The following is a 24,394-nucleotide window of genomic DNA, read 5'->3' on the forward strand; positions in this document are numbered from 1 at the left end:
TTGAACTTGCATTCCCTATGATTAAGATGCCGGTGGCATCGAAACGCGTCAGGGACAATTACCAATCAGGTGTGACAGCTGTTTCCAGTAAATAAAGGGTTCTGAAGAACTGTTCTTCCTGGTTGTGCGTCTCTGAAGCTTGGGGACTTCTTTTGGTGATGTTAATACACGGCTGCTCCGGCCGTGAGAGACTGCACCGCCGCTACTATAAAGTGAAGGTCTGTGAGGCTGCAGAACCTTGCTGCAGCCGCTTTTCCAGCACGGGGAACGAAGGAAATGGGAGACAGCTGACTAAACCTGAGGCCCACCGGAGGGCTAAACAAACAGAAATTTAACATTGGCAGTAAAATTTTTGTTCAAAAACGGACCCCACTGGAGGGGAATAATCGGGACTACTGAAACCAGCATGCTTTGCACTGGAGAGGGCACGCTGTGAGTAAATTATTGGTAGTCCATTTCCTGTTTTTGAACTTGCATTCCCTATGATTAAGATGCCGGTGGCATCGAAACGCGTCAGGGACAATTACCAATCAGGTGTGACAGCTGTTTCCAGTAAATAAAGGGTTCTGAAGAACTGTTCTTCGTGGTTGTCCGTCTCTGAAGCTTGGGGACTTCTTTTGGTGATATATATACATATATACATATACACACACATATATACATACACACATATATACATATACACATATATACACATATACACATATACACATACACACATATACACATACATATACACATATATACATATACACATATATACATATACATATACACATATATACATATATACATATATATATATATATATAGAACACACTTGATTTTGGCTAGCTTAAGCCACTTGCAACGGCGGGCTCCCGGCGGAATCGCCACTTCCTCAGTATTATACCTCCCCTGGTATACCTCTACGTTTTTTCGCAAAAAAACAGTACCGAGGCCCAAATGGTGCTTGATGTTGTATTTATTGGCACACGAACAAACCCTACGCGTTTCGAAGTATAACTTCTTGCTCACGGGTAAATTTGCTTATGGCGGCCATTCTATTTAAAGTGATATGGTTACAAAGTAACGTGCACGTGATACAAGGACATAGAGAAAATACTATGATTGTTTTCGTTTTGCTCAATTTTTTAGTCGAATCTCGCAGCACTTGATATTTTTTTGCAAAAGTTAGAATTTGTCCGTTTTTATAGTCAATTTAGTCCCTGACGAATTTTCTTTGCTTTTTTGCTTTTATTTCTTCTTCCACTTTTTCCAGTTTTTTCTCCATTTTATTCATTTCGGCAGAGAAATCCGTCTCCGTGTACTTTTCTTTCAATTTAACAACAAGTGCCTCGCTTTCCAAATTCAGTTTCGCGCACTCTTTTTCCGCATGTCTAATCAACATTTTCAGCATATTCATTGAACACGTGTGGTTATTAGACATCCACTCGTCGATCAGCTCGGGGTCTGGGTTTTGAAAGGTTGGGATTACGAAAATTCGAAGCCCCCGTGGAATCCGACTACATTCAACGTACTTCGTGAGGGCAGCCGCCTCCCACCATTTGGATTGTTCCCTCTTTAGAACCCTCCATAAAGTGTCCCACAGTTTCTTTACATCATCAACCTTCGGGTTAGAGGACGAAGGCCTATCGTCACTTTCACTGCCATAAAATGCAAACAATTTAGTTGCTGCCTCTTTTCTCTTGCGGTTTCGTGATTCTGCCATCGTAAATACTACTCAGCGTGCGTCCTAGCGCCTCGCTGAGAACATGAAGCTTCTCGCCGTGTCGCGCTAACAAGTCTGCAGTAAATCCAAGGATTGTCATTTGATAACAACATCAAGTGGATGGGAAACTATCTTCTATCTTGAGTGACTTTTTTCACTAACAGTGAGGCAGAACAACTGAACTTTTGTTGGAGCTATCACCCACTTGGGTATTTCGCAAATATGGATTCAGTTTATTTATGCCAGCAAGGACAATCCTGGTATATTGTATGTGCTATTTTATTCTCAATTGTAAAACCCACGTTTTCAATGTAACTTTACGTTTTGAACATGGATATCGCAGTGCAACATAGTATTTTCTCTATGTCCTTGTATCACGTGCACGTTACTTTGTAACCATATCACTTTAAATAGAATGGCGGCCATAAGCAAATTTACCCGTGAGCAAGAAGTTATACTTCGAAACGCGTAGGGTTTGTTCGTGTGCCAATAAATACAACATCAAGCACCATTTGGGCATCGGTACTGTTTTTTTGCGAAAAAACGTGGAGGTATACCAGGGGAGGTATAATACTGAGGAAGTGGCGATTCCGCCGGGAGCCCGCCGTTGCAAGTGGCCTTTTTTGGTACCCTACATAAAAAGCCAGCTTCCTACACTTATATATATATATTTTTTTAATAAACTAGGCGTGATGACTCGCCTTTTCTGTATCCTTAAAGATATCGGGAGTGGGCCTCAACATCCCCCTAAGCGTAGGCAAATACTGCATAGCCCCATGGGTGGAGGAGAGGGTCTCCATAAGAAAGTAATCCTCCTCTGGCTGCTAGTGCAAGTCCACCTTGTGAGCATTGACGGCCCTTAGGAAAACCTTGTGATGAGGTGGTACTGTCCGGGGGGACAGCGTGGCTGGGTAGAAGTCTGGTCAGTATTGTAATTGTATTTATATCACCAGGGGGAACCACATCATAATCCTCACAAGGGTCGATGTGGGGAAGTGTGTTGTATGGAGGGTAACTGCGACACGGGGGGTGATCCTGTCCTACTCGCTCTCCGGAGGGAAGAGACGCTGAGGCGGACGGGGCGAAGTCAAGACGAGGCACCAAGGAACGACTTCTTGTGCTTCTTGGTGCCGCCTACCTGATGACGTTGACGAAGAAAACTTTGAACCCCCGGAGTGATGCTCAGCACTTCCTCTCGACCGAGTTCAGGAGCGAGATCGACGAGTCGACCTGCGCGGTACGCGTCGGGCCACGAGCAGCTTCAGGAACCGCTCCCTCAAAGCCTTCAGCGCCCTGGCACGGCAATCAGAGCAAGACTTTGTGTCGTAGTTGCCCTCCAGGCACCAGAGGCACAGGAGGTGAGGGTCCGTTACCGACATGCCGATGTGACAGGCGCTGCACAGCTTGAACCCCGAAGTCTTCCTGCTATACATCCTACACACCAAAAGGAGCAGACAAGTTTGAAAAAACTCTGTCAAAAAGTGACAGGGGGTAGCTCACTTTCAAAGGATCGACGCTGGCTGATGCGGAAAGAAAATAATTGACTTCAGCGCGCCGGAGTTTAAAGGTAAGGCATATGCGCCTAGATGTCTCTATCAGATATTCAGTGTATAAACCAGGATGTACACAGCTGTAAGAAATACAAGAGACGCAAACACCTGCACAGCCACAAACTAAATGCCATTCAAAGAAAGGAAAAGGAGAGTGATAGTCATTTTTTTATTTCTTCCTGAAGGGGCCAATACAATGTAACATTTTTCATACAAGGTAGCAGCAGTAAAGACTGGGCTAACAATATTCTGCTTGAGTATTGCTGTTTAGGGATGTCACTTAAATATGGTTTCTTCTTCCTTTTGCTTTTTTCAGTCTTTTGGTCTTTGGTCTAAAGATGCAGGATTTAGAAACATGTTTTAGGTCTTATTCAATTATTTTATAAACTGCAGAGAATCAGGAAATATCAAAATCATATTTGATATTTTGGCTATGTTTTATTCTTTCAGTGATAGGTAAAATGGTTTGTCTCATAAGAATCTTTCCCAATATGTATGATCACATTCAGACTGAGAATAGGTGAAACCTTTCGATATGTTAGCCCCCTTTTCAGGCGAGTCAGTATTGATAGTAGGTGAATTGCCAAACACCCCTGGCTTTAAACATTCAACGCAAGGTGTAGTGACAGGTATATTTGAAAAGAGTGCTGTCACCAAGCATCTGTGATTGTTGTGAAAACATGATACCACTGTGGAAAACATGTAACGCAGTGTCATTTGGAAGGCTGCAACAAAAAGTTCTTACCAAGTTCAACAAAGAATGGAGTGATATTGTTTGCATTTGCAGTGATTCAGCTACATATAAGAAACAGTTGTGTGATAAGATACCAGAGCTGAAGTGCTTCCCTGTAAGAGATCCTTGCAACTTGCTAGATGGTATGCTGAAAGCATCTTTACAATCTTCAGAGTTAAAGAAGAATGCTATTGACTTTGTAGTAGATCCTGGTGCAATGTTTCATTATGCGTGGGAACTAAATCGCAAATATTTCTCAGTTTGTTCTTTGTGTGGCATCAAAGAAACAGTCATCCCAACTGTGTCATTTAGCCGGTGGTTCTCAATCCCAGTGGTCGTGCATACTACATTACCCATATGGTGACCGTTTACAGAATTTTTGCTTAGTGATGATGCTAAAGGCAAGAAACATGAGGATGTTCATTGGCATATTGCTATTGATGTGAAAAAAGTACATTACTGCATTCTTGGATTTTTACAGAAAAACATGATTGCTGTAGTGGACATAATCAAAATCCTAGAGATTGCCAACACCCTTGCCTACCAAGTGTTTAGCGTAATTGGTGTAGATGAGAACTATCGCCTTGAGTGTAGGATGGGCGACACATTTAGTGGCTTTGGCACTGCAACATGTTCCATGTTAGAATGCTTGCCACTAAGCAAAGAAATGTTGAGGAGCAATTCACAATGCATGAGAAATGGCTTGCAATGATGCATAGAAATGCCCCTTCACCAACCATGGCATTTGAAGTCAATGAAGCCTTACTATGGTTCTAGATCCCTTCCATAAAGGTTTTTTTTTCCGGACTTTGAAAGGTACTGCTTCATTTTTTAACACTTTAATAACTATGAGGGCATATGCACCAAGCTCATCGCATATGCTGCAGAACCTGTCACAGAGAATGGCAGTCTTCAGGTGCACCAGTATTGGCATGGAAAGCTAGGTCAGTTGTCAGAGTTAGCAAATTGTGTTTTGGCATTGCCGGTCTCAAGTGCCAATGTTTAGAGGGCCATTTCACTGATAAAGGTTTACATGGAGAGGAAAGTGCGAGTGCGCATGACCAAAGACTTACTGAAGGGTGTGCTACAATAAGTTTGATTTGACAAAAATGTATTTGGACCGCATGTACACTGTCTATATACCCTGCACTATCAGTGTAGAAAGATGTAGCAAAAGCAAGATGTTCCATAAACATTGGAAAAGCATTGTTTCTGTTGTTTTTAATGGTGCGAAAATCTGCAACCACTGATAATCACAGTTTTATTAATGTATTGACATCACTGGAAAACACTGAAATGCCCCCTCCAGAATTTACCAAAAATAGAAACTGAAAACAAGAAAGCCTAACCATAATGTTGTTTTTCAAGAATTTTAACATAGGCATGATGTTTTTCTGTGTTTCTTGTAATGCACAGTAGGAGTTATGTTTCTGATCTGCAGCACTCAAGGTAACTCTTTCCACCCAGGCTAATATTACTACTTATTGCATAACCTATTAACAGCTGTGCAATACAAGGTTAGCCAGTAAGGAATTCAGAAAAATCAGAGAAGACAATGCTACAAGAATGATTACATGACCACGAAAGCAACTAATTTAAGTATCAATGTTAAAGGTACATGAGGTTTAGCCTGGCTAATACCAGAAGTATATGCCACTTGCAAAGATACACAAACACATATGTTACTTATCTTTCTTAACACTTTTCCTTATGGATAGTTTATCTTACCCTCAGATTGATAGTTGTAATTATTTTTTAGGTGGTCTGAGTGAATATAAGCTTTTTTTTTCAGCAATTTAGGCATGCCGCAGAAGGGGACACAGTGGATTTGCCAACCATGGATCTGCAAGATGCAACTGAAGGAAGTGATACAGTTGCGCCATAAAAGCCCCACCCACTCCAGTGACCCCTTCTCCACCAATTTCCTCACTCCAGAGAACAAGAGCGAGACCAAGAGGGAAAAAAAGGAGCTACGGGTGGTAAACAACCAGAAAAATCATTGCGGAGGAAACAGCACAACCTCAGAAAAGAGGATGTGGACGAAGGATGAATATTCTTCAGAATGGTAAAATATCCGTATGTAAAATTGCTGTTAAAGGTCAGTAACCCATTTTCCTAATACATACTTTCTTTGAACAGATGTGTTCACAGCATTAAAATCTTAAAGCCAAACAGGAAGGAAAACTGATCGACCAGAGTGATCCTCACTTTTCTTCTTGGAATCAAGGGGGTAGAGCTTAGTAAATAAAGCAAAGATCAATCAACCCTTTAGCAAGTCTCAACGACACCCCTCCCTCGATAAGAAGTAACTGCTAAATATTTTCTAGAGAAGCCTGAACACAGTATCACTTCGCTAGGAACCATCTGCTTTGTCATCTTTCTCAGCATTAGGCAAATCTACTAAAAGTTTAATACCGTAGATCGCTCCACATTAAGGCATAATGCTTTCTTAGGGAAAGGTAGCTGAGCACTTCTCTGTCTTTGTCCAAACTGGATGGCTAAAATACTGTTGAGGTTGTTGTGGGGGTTAGCAAAGACTAGAAGAGTCGGTGGGCGATAGAGGGCACCAAGCAAGATGGCCGCACTTGTGCGAGGCTCTTGCTGCTCGTGGCCCAATCCACCAAAATCCTTTTCACCTGGTGCCCTATATCGCTGGTAATGACATTGCACGCACAACAGAACCTGCCCCCTACCTGTAGCTGCCACAATCGCTGAGAGCCGTGGCTGAATTCCCTGACTTTACATCTGGCTTTCCAGACCGGCTAGGCTTAGATGGCGACCGCCAGGGCTGTACACCGATGTCAGCATTGAAGACCTGGCGGAGACCGTGTCACTTCACCGCCGCTCTCGAGTGGCTGCCTACGACCATCTGGGCCGCTGCTGATAGTCTCCACTGCTCGGACAACAACGGCCGGAGGGCCCCTTCGAGACCCTGCGGCATCCACACCCTGCTGTGGCCAGCGGAGGCTACCTGACCCAACCCTGCTCCGAGAGACGCTTCGCCCGCTTGGAGGCTGTTCCTGACCTGCGGCCCCCATCCGCTTCGCCTCTGGCTCGTTCTGACGGCCTGGCCACCTACCCTGGAAGGACCTGTGATGCCGGCGACTACCTCCTGGCCCCACAACAGCCCGGACCTCGCCAGCCTCCCGAGGCCGCCCACAGCTGCCAATACTTCTGCTGACCACCTTTGCCACTGCGGACCCAATGCTGGTGGGAGGGCCCCTTCGAACGGCCAGCGGAGGCTCCTAGGACTGGGCAACCTTCCACGGCCTCCTGCGATCCTGCATTGCTGCGGCCTGCTGCCACCAGACATCTCAACACTGCGTCACGGGGTGAGTGCGCTTCACCTTTGGGGCTGCCCCGTACGCTCAGCGCCTGCCCTGGTCCCGCCTCACCTGCTTGGCCTGCTCGTAGAGATCCACTGCCGCAGCGCCTCCAGCCCGCGTTACTACCCGGGCGGACTGCCTGACTGCGGCGCGTCCGAACAACTGCTGACCGCTCCTCCGCCCCATCACCACTAATATCCTTCTCTGGGGCCGGCTAAAGGTGGGAGCTGCTGCGGCTGGTGTGCCTCGACACCCTATTTTCTTGGCGCTATTCCACACCCACTGCTGCACATAGACTCAACTGGCAGATCAACATCAACTATCACCAGCGACTTCCACCGATGCGGATAGCAGCCGTTGTATCACCCATCCACCGGTAGGAACGCTCCCGGTTATGCCAAAATGAGAGCTGCACACCCTTTCAGCACACGCCGCCCCTTTCTACTCTACTGAAGACCATGCGTGGCTCGCCGGGCCCACTTAGACTCCGCGGCTGCCACCCATCACTGTGCCACGCGTCACCTCCCCTGCGGCCCTCGAACAGCCATCTTACCTTACCGAGGAGAGCGCCACCTTCGGGGGCCTCACCCCGCTCTGCCTTGTCCTTGCAGGAACCCCGGCCCGGCCGCCGGATCTACTCAGACGTCACTGGTAAAACTCCTAATCTAAAGAGGAGATGGCGCAGCAGATGTCCCTCTCCTGGCGGCAGCCACGATCTTCCCCTCCAGACTCATGCCTGCCTGGCCCCCAACCGCTCGTCGAGCGGAGAGTCTGCCCTGACCATCTGAAGTCCCCTACGCTCCAGATGCTCCCTACCACAACTTCCAACCTCTCCTGCTTGTTCCATATAACGGAGTGGCTACCAATTACTGTGGGATGAGCTCCTCCGTCTCGAGCTGCGCCTCGATCTGCAGACACCCAGTGAGGCCTGCCGCTGCAGTCACCACTCCTCTGTGGCCTCGGTACCCATTGACCCTTGCCAGCCATACGCACAACAGTTGCCTACCCTCTCATATTGCCCGCTTCATCGCAGGTCTCCTCCGTCTAGAGCCCCCCATCATGGGGAAACCAGACGGGCGGCAGTCAAAGATCACCTTCGAGGCCCGCAAATCTGCTAGGACACAGGCAGAAACCGAAGGCAAACAGAATGGGGCCCCAGCCTCTGTATCCACAACCTCCGGACTTGAAAGAACTCCTTTTAGTGATGCAGTCAAGCCTGACCTCCATCACATCAAAAATGGATACTATGAACGCTCGCCTGGACAATCTTTTGCATAAAGTTGAGCGGCATGACGTACCAATCAAAGAGGCGGAGAGCCACATCTCCGATCTAGAAGACACCGCTACTGCAACGACTGACAAAAACTCTTGATATGGAGAAGATCTTAAAAGTAATTGCCGCTAAAAATGAAAATCTCGAATCTCGCTCAAGACGTAACAACCTGCAAATCCTTGGCGCACCAGAGTCAACCGCCACGGACTAAAGGGAAGACTACGTGGAAAGCATGCTGATCACGATCTTCGGCAGGGAGGCCTTTTCTGCAGTCTTAATCATCGAGAGGGCACATCGCTCGCTGGCTTCCTTTTTTGTTGTTTTATTAACAGCAAACAGACAGATCACAGATAAAATATCGACAGTCTAAATACATCAATCAATTTTACATTATCAACAGACAAAATTCCTATAAGAAGAAGGTTAAATCATATCATATGTCATCAAAGCTATACATCATAAATTCATATCCAATTTGCGATGGGGGACCATAATTTCATCCCATACATTTTCCTTTTAACACCCTTTGCTTTATACAAGGCAGTCTCAAGATGATATATAGAAAATAATCTAGATTGCCAGTTAATGAAGGTTGGTGGTTCAATATCCAGCCATAAGGAAGTGATACATAAACGAAAGACAGACATACATACATACGCTCGCTGGCTTCCTGGCGCGTTCCTTGAGCCCCCCCTCGCCCAATCGTTGCGAGACTACGTAACTATCGGGATCGAGATGTCGCTTTACGTCTGTCCAGGGAGCAGGGCCAGCTTCGCTTTGAGGGAATAGAACTATCGCTGTACCCGGATTTTACTATGGCCGTCCAGGAGACGAGCAGAAAGTTCCTCCCAGTCAAGAAAAAGATAAAGCAAATGAACATTGCTTACGCCATGCTCTTTCCTGCATGCCTCAGGGTCACACACCTGGGGAAGCAACACTTCTTCACGAACCCCCAACATGTCTACGACTTCCTGAAGTCCCTGCCCAGACGACCCAGGGATCGAGCCTCCCACTCCAGCCAGCCGAAAGGCTCCGGTTACATTCTGTATGTAGAGTGATGGCGGCACCAACCTTTTGAACTCCATGAAGTAATTTTCATTGGACAATTGCTTCTACACTTGGCGCTTCCTCTGCCTAAGCGACCCACAGCCGGCAATCTCCCTCCTACCATCCCACTGATGCTGGGGATGCCTCGGGTGGAGTGCGGGCCGCGTCACTCTTCTGGTCCTTCCTTTCCTTCATCTTTGCTCGGCACGACTTCTTCCTAGAGACTGGGGAGGCCGCATGCCGCCCTTAACCAACCACTGGACTTGCGGCGCCTGTTACTGAGAACTGCTCTATGACCTATGATGGACTTCCGAGGCTGATGCCACAGCGGCTTTCAAACTTTGTCCACTGGCCATCTGGCGCGATGCGACTCTCTTATTATTATTAATTAATTATTATTATTATTATTAATAAATTTTATAAAGCGCGTAGTCACCCGTAAGTATCCCAGCGCTAGGGTCCGAACAGCAGAGGGTCAGCCAGAGCGAAGAGGGGAGAACAGATCAGGGGAAAAGGTGTGTTTTCAGCCGCTTCCTGAATCGAAGGTAGTCTGGTTCCGTCCTAAGGTCACGGGGGAGGGAATTCCAAAGACAGGCCCCCTGAGCAGCCTCGCTATCGTGAGGTGCCCCTGCTTCACCCTTTAACCTCTACCCATCAGGGAACCCCTACACTGTTTCGGCTTAGTACTACTACTGCCTATTGTTTACCTTCCCCTGTTGGGAGTTTGGCACACAGGATTTTTGGGAAGCGGGGGGGAGGGCACTACGCCACAGAAGGATTGGGCTGCTGATGTGGGTGGGGGGATGTTTTGTTCACTGATAGATGACCCGACAAATAATGACGCTGCACGTACAGTTGTTCCACCTGACAAGACTGTTACACTCTCTTTCATATCCTGAAATGCTTTCATGGAGAACCGTCCTAGTCCCCCTACATATAATTTTCTAACATGAAATGTGAGGGGCTTGGGCGACCCACGCAAGAGCTGACACATACTTGCTTACCTTGACCGACACAATGTACACTGCGCTGCACTCCAGGAGACACATCTCGGTCTCTCTGCACCCACCTCCTTTGCATCCCGAAGGGCTGCATATCGCTGTTTTTCTTCCTACTCCACCTACGCACGCGGTACCGACATTCTAATTAAACGCACGCTTCCCTACACTCCTTCGGGGTCCTACACTGACCCGCAGGGCCAATAGAGCATATCATGGAACAGACTGGCTGCTCAATCCATAACATCTCATGCTTTAGCCCGAACACTGACGACCCAGAGTTTTTCCGTGTACTTTGGGGTAGGATCTTGGACACCGGCTCGATGCACTTCATGTGGGGCGGAGATTTTAATGGCACCCTGGACCCGGCACGAGATCGATCGCACCCACAACCTCACCACTATTCCAATGCACATAATGCCCTGAACCACATCATCTCAGACCATGACTTCGTCGACGCCTGGCAAAATCTTCATCCGCATGATAGGGAAGGCTCCTGGTATTTCTCTGCCCACTCCTCCTCGTCAAGGATTGATAGCTGGCTTCTTTCTAAGGGGCTGACCCCATGGCTGTCCGAGGCCCTTCACCTCCCACGCACCTGATAACACCACTCGGTGCTCCTTACGCTCACTCCCCCCCCATGTAGACTCACCATATTTGAGCTGGCTATTCCTCACGCAAGCACTGCTGGATCCCATGTTCAAGTCTGAACTTGAGCAAGAAATTGTTGATTTTTTCCCCCGCAATGAGCACTCAGTCACATAATTTTGCACTTTTGGGAACCTTTCAAAGTTACTGTGCGTGGCATCTGCATTGCCAAGAGTGGGGGCATCCTGAGGGACATTCATGCCACACTTCGCAACCTGGAAACGTAACTCAAACACATCGAAACACAAATACAATCCTCCCCTATTCCAGAGTCACTATCTCGTCTGAGAGGCTTCTCACAGAATACCAGGAGACAGCCTATAGAGAATGCAAGTTTAGGGGGAAATACCAAGTAGCCCGTCGTTATGGGGAGGGAGAGAGACCAGGTAAAGCACTCTCAGCCCTCATTCGTCCAGCCAGGTTTTCAAACACCTTCCTTGAAATCACTGATTAAGACAGTCGCACGCACAGAAACACTTCAAACATAGCTGCCACTTTCAAACGCTTTTAGAGCGCCCCATACACCTCACACAGGACACAACCTGACGACTTCACCTCATTTGTCCAAGAGACCGCGATAGGCTGGCTTGGAGACACTCAACGAAAATGTCTCCTCGCTCATCATGAGGATGAGGAGATCATTGCCGCTATCATGCAGCTACAGTCTGGGTGGGCCCCTGGTCCGGACGGCCTCCCAGACGAATTTTATAAAACATTCCGCACTATACTCATTCCCGCTTTGCAACAGTTATATGAAGAGGCCCACGAATCGGGCATCCTCCCCAAGACCATGCGAGAGGCACTTATATCACTCCTGAAACCCGGGAAGCCGGTGTCGCAATACGAGTCATATAGGTCCCTTTCCCTCATTAATGTCGACTCCAAAATGCCCTTGTCCTCCCTGACCAGTTGGGTTTGTTCCCAGCTTAGGAAACTCTCACAACCTTTGCACCCTGTTAGCTGTTTTACAAGACATTGACCCTGACACAAATGCGGTGGCCGTCTTCCTTGACGCCACAAAGGCATTTGATTCCCTGGAATGGGACTATCAGCATTCGTGCTTAACCGCATGGGATTTCCTGCTCCGTTTATGGCGTGGATCCACCGCCACTATACAGGCTTACAGACCAGTGTAGTGGTTAAGGACACCAGATCCTCCACCTTCTCGATAGCCAGAGGCACTAGACAGGGGTGAACACTGTCCCCACTCCTGTTTGCCCTCGCGGTTGAGCCCTTGGCCGCCAAAATCCGCCAACATTACCGCAAACATGCCCTTATTTACCCTGAGCGGCAAATATTAATCTCGCTATACACTGATATCACCTTATACCACCGCAATCCGGAGGACAGCCTCAATCCTATTTTAAGGCTCCTTATCCTCTTAAGACACCTCTCTGGGGTCAACATAAACTGGGGGAAATGCCAGATTTTTCCCATCACAGACGCCACCACACAATTCACGCCTGATTACCCCCTTTGATGGTGCAATGACACAGATACCTATTTGGGCATAGTAATAACCCGCAACCGTAACGACTTGATGGCAGCTAACTATGGGCGCGCACTAAATCTCCTTACTGATAAAATCACCAGGTGGATCGTCATGCTCGATTGCTGGAAGAACCTCGCTTATAAAGAGGATCATTCTGCCTAAATTGCTTTATTTATTCATCAACATGCCATACGCCCCCAGCAGACACTTTTTTAAAGCCCTGCAAACCCAACTTATCCGGCTCACCTGGGGCGGGAAGCAACCTAGACTGTATTGGAACATCCTCACTAGACCCTTCCGCGCTCGAGGGATTGAGATCCCAGACTTCGAACTATACTTCAGTTGCGCGCAGGCCCACCCACCGCATATTGGGTGAACCCCCTTCCTTAGAAGCCCCACGTTGCAGTAGAGGATGGGTACATGACCCCGACCCCTTATTCCACCCGTCTAAGCGCTCCTGTTGTTCAGAAACACCTAGCCTCTACCAGAGTAGACTGCACCACAAGTGCCTGGCGAGACCTTGCCCAGCGCCTTCACATGCCTATACTATACTCCCCCCTGCTGCCCCTCTATGGCACACTCGACATCCCGCAGGAAGGTGGCTGCCGTCAACAACTCTGGAAACTTCCTGTTCGGACTTGGGGTGATCTAAACGTAAATGGTAAATTCCGCACCAGCGACGAGTTCTTTGGTGATGCCCCACCTACCCCCTTGGAACGCTTCTTTTATATCCGCCTGCTTTAACCCTGTTTTTCCCGCAGGAGCCCCCCACCGTGACCTCTCTGCACGCTCTCCTCCAGAAAGATACCCCCACACACGTTGTATCGATGCTGCACCGCACCACTCAAAAAGGATGCCTACATGACCCTGCCCTCGTCTAGGGGGAGCTGGGATTAAGAACTCGGCTCCCCCCTCTCGGATGACCAGTGGTCCTTCTGCTGCCAACAGACTGGAAATATATCTGCCAGCAGTAGGCTGCGCATCATTCACTATAAATATTTACATCACCTCTATTACACACCAGCATGACTGATGCACCTTCACCTGCGTGATACCGACTGCTGCGACCGCTGCCGGAGGGTGGGGGCGGATTTCCACCATTTAGCTTGGGACTGTCCCCCCATCAGACGCTACTGGTTGGAGGTGCTTGTGGCACTTGACCAGATGACCGGGTTGCATGTCCCTGATGATCCCCTAGTCGCAGTCCTTGGCTATACTGGGGCCCTGACTGCACCAATGCAAAGCTATGTCTCCTTGGAACTTTTGCTGGCCAAACGACGAGTCGCCTGTAGACGGGGCCGGGGAAGGGCGCCCAAATTTAAAGATCGGCTGAACGACTATATATATTGTCAGGATCAATTGCACACCTACGCCGAGCTTCTACTGCCCTCCTCCAGCACACGTGACATATGGGGCCCCCTCCAGGCGCACCTTTTGGAGCAGGCGGCCCCGGACGGGGCTGACACGGGAGCAAGACTGACGACTGATGGGACTTGCGAGAGGGTTGTAGCCCAACTCCTAACACACCTAAGCATGCCTAGATCGTACATTTCACGATGTAGGCATAAATGAAAATGTAGCCAGTCAATGTGTAGCGTCACAACACCCGTTTTATTGAATGTTCGGCTTATAAGTCCTGTCTGGATTGTCAAGTGGCAATATTTGTCTTTTAAGTTCTGTACACTGTGTTCAAAACTTAATAAAGAAATCTTTTTATTATTTTTAAAACACACCACTAGAAGAGGCCTCTTTAGCCACAGAAAAATCTATAATTTTGGTGAATCTGGTGAACCAGAGATGCCAGCTGAACTAAGAAGGTAGTGGCCCTGCTTTGTGAACTGCTCAAATTAACAGTCAGTCTTCACTCCGAAGAAGTGCTGCCAATCAAATAGATCAAAAAGGGAAACTTCCTTTAGCACAAAGCCGGAATCACAGTGCGCCTTCAAAGCACCAGCAACACAACCCATGCATTTTTAGCACACAATCGTTCTGCACACAAGTCGTTACAATTACTTGCTTTAGGGGGGCACAATGGTGGAGTGGTGTTGGAATCAAAGTCCAACACCTTCCCAACTGTTGCTCAGACTGGAGTTGGAATAGTAAATTAAACTATTCCAATATCCAGCAACTCCCTAAGGCAAGTCGTTAAAACGACTTGTGTGCAGAACAAATGCATGCTAAAGACGCATTCGTTCAAATTACGGAGTTCCTAAGGCATACGTGAAAAACGAATGCGGAAATCCATCACACATTCCATCAAAAAGCATAGCTTGCATGTCACCTGAGAATCCATCTGCCCTATCCATGCATACACACATATAAATGCCAAAATCTGCCACTGCATCTAGAGTGTCACTCCAGACCACAGACACTCTTTTGAAGCATATAACCATTTTATTTTACCATGTAAATGGTAGCCAGATTACCAGTCTAGCAACGAGAGTGAATGTAACATGAGACTAGGGAGAAAGTGTCTTATTTGGAAGCTTTGGTCTTAAAGGTTCTAAAACTTTACAACATGAGACTCTATTAAAGGGTTGCATGTCTGGCAACTGCTGGTGCTGACCAAAGGTTCTCTCAGGCTACTGAGAACATATATATCAAGACTTCTTTCATAGGCATAAAGGGCTACACGGCCTCTGTACCTGAAGACCTCTATAAAGAGTTTGATCTTGGGCACTATATCAGAAACAGTACATTCTAGGGCTTCTCCACTTTCCACTCCATTTCAAAAGAAGGGCCAAAATGGAGAGGAAGTCCACTTACAAGGATGTGCCTATCCTACTGACATCATGTAAATGTAGTAGTAATCCCTTATCAGCGTAGACTGTGGTAAAATATTGGCTGCTTCACTATTATCATCTTCGGTTGGAGGGCCACACTATGACCTTCTGCTCATCATGAGAGAACACAGAAGCCACTCTTTTTTGCTTTCTTGAGAGTGAAGACTGACAGTCTTCTAGTTATAGGAATAGTGACAGATGTTATCTGCTAGCACTGTCTCAGGTGCTGCTGTTGCTGAGCCCGCACCTTCCTTTGAGTTTCGCCAAAGATGTCTGCAGGTGCAAGGATGACGTCAAAGTCAGCTCCACTGGTGCAGATGCCACCAAAGTAGCAAAGAAAGAGTCTCAGATCTCAGCGACGAGCTAATTAGAGAAGCGGGTGAGTGCTGCTCTTGTAGCCAGTATCAACTGATAACGGTGCACCAGAAGTTCCAACCTTGGAATGTAGGTCAAGGATCTGTACCAAACCCTGTTTAAATTCTTGCATGAAGAACACTTTCCTGCTGAAGTTGCAATTCCTCAGATATCAGACCTGATTCAGGTAAAGAACCAGACATTTCCTTGCGGCAGTGCTGATTGGTGCTCCCTCAAATATGTGATAAAAAGAGAAGGAAGAGTCTCTTTTCCATTTATGCTTGATGCCTCTAGAACGCCACAAGGAGAAAGTTCATTCCTCAGAAAGGAGCCCGTTACTAAGATCCTGACTCCTGTTTTTGAGTTGCCATTAAATCTTTTGTCACCATCCCCTCGCCAACTGCCTGATGCATGAAGGAACACATCTCAGAGGAGCATGAGTTTTTTGTTTGAGATAGGCACCACAATCACTGTAAGAAACATACAGTGAAAATAATAGTCAGCTGCTAAGCAACCTACAGATTTTTTAGCATACGGAAAGAAGGAACTTCTGTTATTGGAGTGGTAATCGTCTATCAGTCACTTTGGCAGTGAAATCTGGGGATTCTGCAGCTGGCACCACATTAGCACAAAGTAGTACCAGATCAGTGAAATGAAAAAACTTCAAGATCCAGGCTCGCCCTAAGACACTGTTAAATGAGTGATCCGGAAGAAGTATGAAAATATAACCTGGATCCTAAAGTGCTGCATTGCTTTTTTTCTCTCTGCTCAGGCAGACAGAAGCATGCAAATCTGTCTGTCTGTCGGTTCCATGAGGACAACCTCATTCCCAAGTAAGCAAATGGGACCTGATTCTACATTTCTCCTCATTTTGTACCTCTCAACACAGCCACATTTCTCTCCCCAATAAAGCAAGAGGAAGGGAACATTTTTAGGTAAGGACTTACTTGATTTACAGGTGGATAGTTTGGCTGTCCCATCGGCTGTCCCATCTGCATCATTTGAGGAGCTGGCCTTGGGCTTTCTTTGGGCTTCGCTGTTGGTGCTGGGCTCACTGACAATTCTCCCTGAGCACGGCAAAGTCTGTCGCGTAACTGCATAATCTTGACCTAACAAAATATTTAGACTCTAATGTATTTATGATACATATTCAGTAAAATCTCAACATAAAAATAAAAAGAGGGGTAGGCTCAATAAAGTTTTAGGAAAAGGCAAAAACAAACAAAACAATTGGGAGCGTTTACTGTCAAAATAGAATGATCCTATGAAAGAGGAGGGGCAAGGACTTTGGAGGCACACATTACATCTTGCTGTTGCTCTAAATATGGTACAGACTAATTCCATGACCAAGTACTGTGCAACATAGTCCCACAATTTAAGAGCACAATCAAAAGATCTAACCCTTCTCAACTATGTCTGTTATACACTTGCACCTTCTGCCATAACTTCCAAAGATAGGAGGGTGTATTGGTTTTATGAGCATTCTCTCACTGTATCACACAAACATTTACTACATTTCCACACTAATTCTTCTAAGACAGCGGCATGCAACACAATAGCATTACACTAAAAACGTCAATACTTTCTTCCATTAGTCCTTTTCTAAATCTCTTTTTGATTATAGGATCTGTGCCAATTAAAATCAGATGTTGTAAGTTACCTGATTGGTACTCGCAGGAAGGAAAGCTAAAGCAGCGGCAAGGCTGCCTTGTGCAGCCAACAAATTGGCATATTGACTCATCTTCTCAGCCAGAAGTGCACCCACTGCATTAGGCTCAACCGCCTGGGTGATTTGCACAGCTTTACGAAGAATGACAACTTTCTCAATTAGATCCTGAAAAAGAGAAAGGGTCAGAGCAGAATTAATCTGAATCACCAAGTACAGAAAATGCTTACAAACGCTTGGAGTTAGTAACAATAGTGACACCACATGACTACCCCAGAAACCAAGGCTTGATACATGAATCATGCCTGTTCAATTTGCGATCTAGGCTTTACACAAGGCCAGGTTTTTATATTTACTATTATTTGGTCCTCTGAGACCTTTTCCTGGAGTAACAGCGAAGTTAGAGGACACTGTATCAATTGTGATAATTTATGCTGGTTACCACTCTTGCTTTGGGCCACAATACAGTCACAACGGGATCACCAGATACTACCATTTAGGTCTTGACTCTCACACAATAGAGAGGGTAAGCCTTACTAAAGGAGACAGCATACAGTTAAACACTCAGAAACATTTCACACATTAAATAACAGGTACCAACATCAATGTTAAGAAACTTCTGTGAAAAGTTATGAAAAGAAAAAGACTGTTAGAGGTAAGTACATTATTTCACACTCCAAACACAAATTATCAATGAAAATGTTCAAGTGTCAGCACTTTCTGGTCAATTAGATCTGCAAAAGCAGTTCCGGCTCCTAAGCACAATATACTATAGTTACAACATTTATTAGGCCCTATGGCCACTGTGGACATATGGGTAGCTCTGCATCCTGCGCAAGAAGCCTTGCAGTAATCCTTAGACCAGACCTAAACCCAGTTCTTTAATAGGGTTTCATAAAGTTACTTCAAAGGAAGTGCAAAATCCAAACCAAATAGTTCAGTAATGTTTTTAGTTTTTTTTGGCTGCGATTCCTTTACGGTTGCATACCGAAGAATGTGCTAAGGAATGTGCCATGTGCACCGGTCACAAAAAACAAGGGTGTTCAAGCACCCATTGTCAAAGGATCTGAAGGACCTACTGTAGGAAAGTGCCCCTTTTTGTCAGGGTTAAACACACTTTTTGCCACAGGTACTGATGTTTATCAACAGATGTGCACTGGGACCCTGCTAACCAGGCCTCAGTACCAGTGCTCTTTCCCTAAAAACAAGGTAAAATGGTGTAATTGTCAAAACATTGGCACACACTTTAGCACGCTGTAAGTCCCTAGCAAGTGGTACCACTGGGACCTAGGGCAAGGGTACTAACCATGGTCCTTAAGGGTTGCTGCATGTATTATGCCACCCTAAGGGACTCCAATACAAATTGCATGAGTCCTGCCATCGCAGACTGCGTGTCATGGTGCAAACTATGACTGAAATCACAACATGGCACACTCATGGTGTGCCATGCCAAAGTCACTGCATAGAATATATGTAAGTCTCCTCTGCAGCAGGCCTTGTAGCCCTAAGGTAGGGTGTAGTTCAATTAATAGATGGTACAAGTCAACAGGGCAAAATAAATATCTATATATATCACAAGCGTATAACCCCATCCACTTCCACCAAAACCTCGGCGGCGAAGAAGGAGAAGCGAACCACTTCTTTATCAGGCAAGATGTTTTATTTCAACCTTCAGCAGCAGTCAACAGATGACGCGTTTCGGGCTCAGGCGCCCTTGATCACATGATGATATATATATATATATATATATATATATATATATATATATATATATAACCTACTGGCGGTCGCCAGTAGGTATATATAGTTAGGATTTTTTCTCTATGGGATTTTTGAAAATTCTATGTCTAATAACTTTGGCGTTTGTGGACGGAATTGGCTGAAATTTTCAGGAAAATGGCACATTTTGTTTCTGAGCAGCCCTTGAAAATTTGGGGGGGGTTCGTCAAGGGGGGGCCGAGAAAAAAGGGGGGTCCCAAAACGTGTTTTTAACATTGAGTTTTCCATAGGGCGGTTGGCCTCACTTTTAGCCCGAACGGCTGAATGGATTTGCACGAAACTTGGCAAAATTGTAGGGACTGGTAGCCCGATGTGCCTTTTGTAGGTCTCAATATATGTGCTCCAGTGGATTTTGAGAAATTAACGTTTAAAAAAAGATATATATCTGTAACAGCGGACCGGGCAGCGTCCCAGGACGCGTACTTTGCGCGCAACGGAGCTTTGTGAAGCGAAGCTGATTGGTTCTCCGGCGTCTGTCAACATTCCAAACAGTCCGTAGCGGCCGCCATCTTGTCTCTCGGTAGGATCGAGAGACAAGAGGAGGCCAAAGCGAAGGGGCAAATGACCATAAGGGGGAATAGTAGATCCTCGCTGACCCCCTAGGTTTGATGTGGAGGTTTTAAAAGGGCCCCGCGGGGCAAAAAAAAAAAATAATAATAATAATCGAACGGCTGAATGGATTTGCACGAAACTTGGCAAAATTGTAGGGACTGGTAGCCCGATGTGCCTTTGCTAGGTCTCAATATATGTGCTTCAGTGGATTTTGAGAAATTAACGTTCAAAAAAAGATATATATCTGTAACAGCGCACCGCTTCGCGTACTTTTCGCGTTACGGAGCTTTGCGAAGCGAAGCTGATTGGCTCTCCGGTGTCTGTAAACATTCCAAACAGTACGTAGCGGCCGCCATCTTGTCTCTCGGTAGGATCGAGAGACAAGAGGAGGCCAAAGCGAAGGGGCAAATGACCATAAGGGGGCATAGTAGATCCTCGCTGACCCCCTAGGTTTGATGTGGAGGTGTAAAAAGGGCCCCGCGGGGCAAAAAAAAAAAATAATAATAATAATCGAACGGCTGAATGGATTTGCACGAAACTTGGTAAAATATTAGGGACTGGTAGCCCGATGTGCCTTTGCTAGGTCTCAATATATGTGCTTCAGTGCATTTTGAGAAATTAACGTTCAAAAACAAGATATATATCTGTAACAGCGCTCCGCTTCGCGGAGATAAAATTATATCTGTATTACCTAGCTGTTGCTAACACCAGTTAGCGACGGCTAGTAGGAGATAGCGACCATCTTGGGCCCCACTTTGCATGTGAGTGATATTTATCACTAATGACATGCAAAGTGGGCATGCCAAGATGTTAGCGACTGGAAACAGTCGCTAACATCGCTATCTCCTATTATCAACTTTTGGAAATATTCGAGATAAGCGCGAATATCTCCAAAAAGTAACAGCTGCCCTGAGCAGTTCTTAGCCATGTTATGCAATGGGAGGTGGATAACATGGCTAAGAGCATTAGCTCGGTAATGCATGAATATCGCTGAGTTTTCAGCGATATTAATGCATTGCGGTCGTTTTTTATCGTATTTGCGATAAACCTTGATAATAGCAAGGTTTATCTGCGATAATTTCTGACGGTAAAAAAATCTTTGCAATGCATCGTTAGGGATAAATATCGCTTAACTTTGGTAATATGCCCCAACGTCTGTTAACGTTCGATTCGAAGGAAATCAGGAAGTGTTGAAAAACATTGTCTGCGCCATCTTGTCTTTTTTCAAATGCCACACTTTTGTCGTGCACGGCAGCCATTTTAGATGCCTTGACCAGACCCACTCTGTGCACGCTGTCGATCCTTAGCATGGCTCCCCACCCTCGCAAGCATCTCACCCAGGCAGTGGTCACCCCCGCTCTCTGTCTTATGCATGGGTAATAAACCTCCCCCCATCTGCGCTGCTCTTCCCTGAGAATCACACCCTGTGCCCGCCCGACACCTCCCTTTCGCCCTATTCACTACCGCACCCTCTGACACTCCTTTTCCTCTGTGTCCGATTGTCCAGGCCGGTCCTAGGCTATCAGCTAGCCCTGCAGATGTAGTTTATGGCCACAGCTGTAAAGAATCACCCCTCTTCAAAGGAGTTATAGTAGATCAAGGCCCACACTTGATGAGATCCGTCACAGCAGAAGCGTTGCTATTATCTGAAAACCATCCTGTATTGTGATTGGGGAGGGGACCGAGCGTGAAGCGGAAGATTCCAGGGATGACTCTTTGTACATCAAAGTTTTTACAATTATGTGTCACATTAAAAATATATAGCACTCCGACAAAGTAGTAAGATTATAAAACTTTAATAATTTATAAATATATACAAGAAAACAAAAATAGTAATAACATATAAACATTTTTAGGGAAAAACAACGAAGTAGCGGTCGGCTGTGCGAATAGTCCCAATGCAGCACAACGTCCAGATTTCCGGCGTGGGGCGTCGCGGGGGGTGGGTCATCAGTAGCAAACTGTTGTGCGAATAGTTCCAAGGCAGCAGAACGCGCCGAAATCTAGATGACACGAAAGTGATGTCTAGTAAGTTGCCACCCAGCAAATAACGGCGTGGGGCGTCGCGGGGGGTGGGTCATCAGTAGCAAACTGTTGTGCGAATAGTTCCAAGGCAGCAGAACGATGGCACCAAGGTGATGTCCAGTAAGTTGCCGCACTGGTTTTGGTATCCTACAATGCTGCTCCGAATAACGGCGTGGGGCGCCCCGGGGGAGGCGGCGTGAACGGGCCTTTCCAGGTGGAGTGTCATCTGTTGTAGTGGGGCGCCCCTTTACCGTTTCAGTTGCCATTCCGTCCGTTTTTGGTCCACTGTGTCAAAAGCCGCAATTCAGCTGAGTTGCGCCCACTCTTGCGGTGCAGCGATAGGCGGCTGTCACAGGACTCTCAAAATGGCGGCAGGCTCTTTCCTTTTTGGGCCTGGTCCACTGAAATGGCCCTGGGACACCTTGGAAATCGGACGCTTGTTTGCTAGGTCTTGGACCCCATTCTCGAAAGCGTCCCCTCCGCCTTGAGAATTCATCAAAAGTTTTGGGGGCCCCGACTCCTGCAGGCTTCTGGTGGGGAGCGGCTGCCATGATTGCTCGCGGAATGACCACGACGGAGCTACGAGATGGTGGTGCTCTCATGCTGACGCCAGTTTAGTCTGAAACATCCAGAAACAAGGTGGGGCTTTCATCGTTTGGGAAAAAAAAAAAAGTTTTCATCCAATGAAAAGTGTTGTTTTTAGGTCATATGATCAAGCCTTCCATCATTAGGAAACCAAAAGTAAAATGAACCAATGAAAAGTTTTATAAACAAGTCACATGACCTGTTATGCGGCATAGGGTATAAAATGCGGAGAAAATACGTTGGTACGTGAGGCGGCGTCAGTAGCGGACCGATGTGCGAATAGGCCGAAGGCAATACAACGCGCCAAGATCCGGATGGCACCGAGGTGGTGTCCAGCAAGTTGCAGCACTGGTGTGGCCATCCTACAATGCTGAAAGTCGGCGTGGGGCGCCCCGTTGGCCTGTGAGTTTGCGTCAGTAGCGGACCGATGTGCGAATAGGCCGAAGGCAGCACAACGTGCCAAGATCCGGATGGCACCGAGGTGGTGTCTAGTAAGTTGCCGCACTGGTGTGGCCATCCAACAATGCTGAAAGTCGGCGTGGGGCGCCCCGTTGGCCTGTGAGATGGCGTCAGTAGCGGACCGATGTGCGAATAGGCCGAAGGCAGCACAACGCGCCAAGATCCGGATGGCACCGAGGTGGTGTCTAGTAAGTTGTCGCACTTCTGTGGCCATCCTACAATGTTGAAAGTCGGCGTGGGGCGCCCCGTTGGCCTGTGAGATGGCGTCAGTAGCGGACCGATGTGCGAATGGGGCCAAAGGCAGCGCAACAATATTTTCTGACTGACACCACAAGGCGCTGAGATGCCAAGATCCGGATGGCACCGAGGTGATGTCTAAGTTGCGGACTGATGTGCGAATGGGGCCAAAGGCAGCGTAACAATATTTTTTGTATGGAAGATACCACTAGGCGTTGAGATGCCAAGATTCGGATGGCACCGAGGTGATGTCTAGCAAGTTGCTGTACTGGTGTGGTCATCCTACAATGCTGAAACTCGGCGTGGGTCGCCCCATTAGCCTGTGAGATGGCGTCAGTAGCGGACCGATGTGCGAATAGGCCGAAGGCAGCACAACGCGCCAAGATCCGGATATCACTGTGGTGGTTTCATAGTTGAGAGGCACTTCATCTGCAGTGGGGCGCCGAGATCCGGATGGCACCGAGGTGATGTCTAGCAAGTTGCTGTACTGGTGTGGTCATTCTACAATGCTGAAAGTCGGCGTGGGGCGCCCCATTAGCCTGTGAGATGGCGTCAGTAGCGGACTGATGTGCGAATGGGGCCAAAGGCAGCGCAACAATATTTTCTGAAGAGAAGACACCAAAAGGTGCTGAGATTCCAAGATCCGGATGGCACCGAGGTGGTGTCTAGCAAGCTATGCAGTTGAGTTGTGTGCGCACTTGCGGCGAATAGGTCGAAGGCAGCATAACAATGTTTTTTGAATAGAAGACACCACAAGGCGTTGAGATTCGGTTACCACCGAGGTGATGTCTAGCAAGTTGCCGCACTGGTGTGGCCATCCTACAATACTGCTCCGAATAACGGCGTGGGGTGCCCGAAGGGGGGGGGGAGCCGGCGTGAATGGGCCTTCCTAGGTGGAGGCTCGTCTGCTGTAGTGGGGCGCCCCTTTACCGTTTCAGTTGCCATTCAGCTGAGTTTCGGCTGCTCTTGATGCTACAGCGACAGGCGGCTGCAAGAGGACTCTCAAAATGGCGGCCTGTTCTTTGGATTTGGGCCTGGTCCACTAAAATGGCCCTGGGACACCTTAGAACTCGGACGCTCGATTTTTTTTTCCTTTCCTGTACATGCAAAAAAAGGTAAATGCCCGGTACGTTACACGCTTCATCTGCCACGATGAACTCTCCAGAGGAACCGAAA

General features: G+C 47.1%; 1 protein-coding gene across 34 annotated transcripts in view; it reads right to left on the minus strand.

Moving 5' to 3' along the window:
- SEC31A (SEC31 homolog A, COPII component) overlaps positions 1-24,394 on the minus strand; it is a 439,339-nt gene that overhangs the window by 90,382 nt on the left and 324,563 nt on the right. For all 34 annotated transcript variants that reach the window (XM_078676180.1, XM_078676183.1, XM_078676179.1 and 31 more), the window contains 2 exons: positions 17,576-17,749; positions 16,863-17,024 (listed from right to left, as the gene is read on the minus strand). In XM_078676180.1, the coding sequence (XP_078532306.1) occupies positions 16,863-17,024; positions 17,576-17,749 (336 nt within the window). The remainder of the gene's footprint in view (positions 1-16,862; positions 17,025-17,575; positions 17,750-24,394) is intronic.

The sequence above is a fragment of the Lissotriton helveticus genome, chromosome 2_1 (assembly GCF_964261635.1).
Source record: "Lissotriton helveticus chromosome 2_1, aLisHel1.1, whole genome shotgun sequence".
NCBI lineage: Eukaryota > Metazoa > Chordata > Amphibia > Caudata > Salamandridae > Lissotriton > Lissotriton helveticus.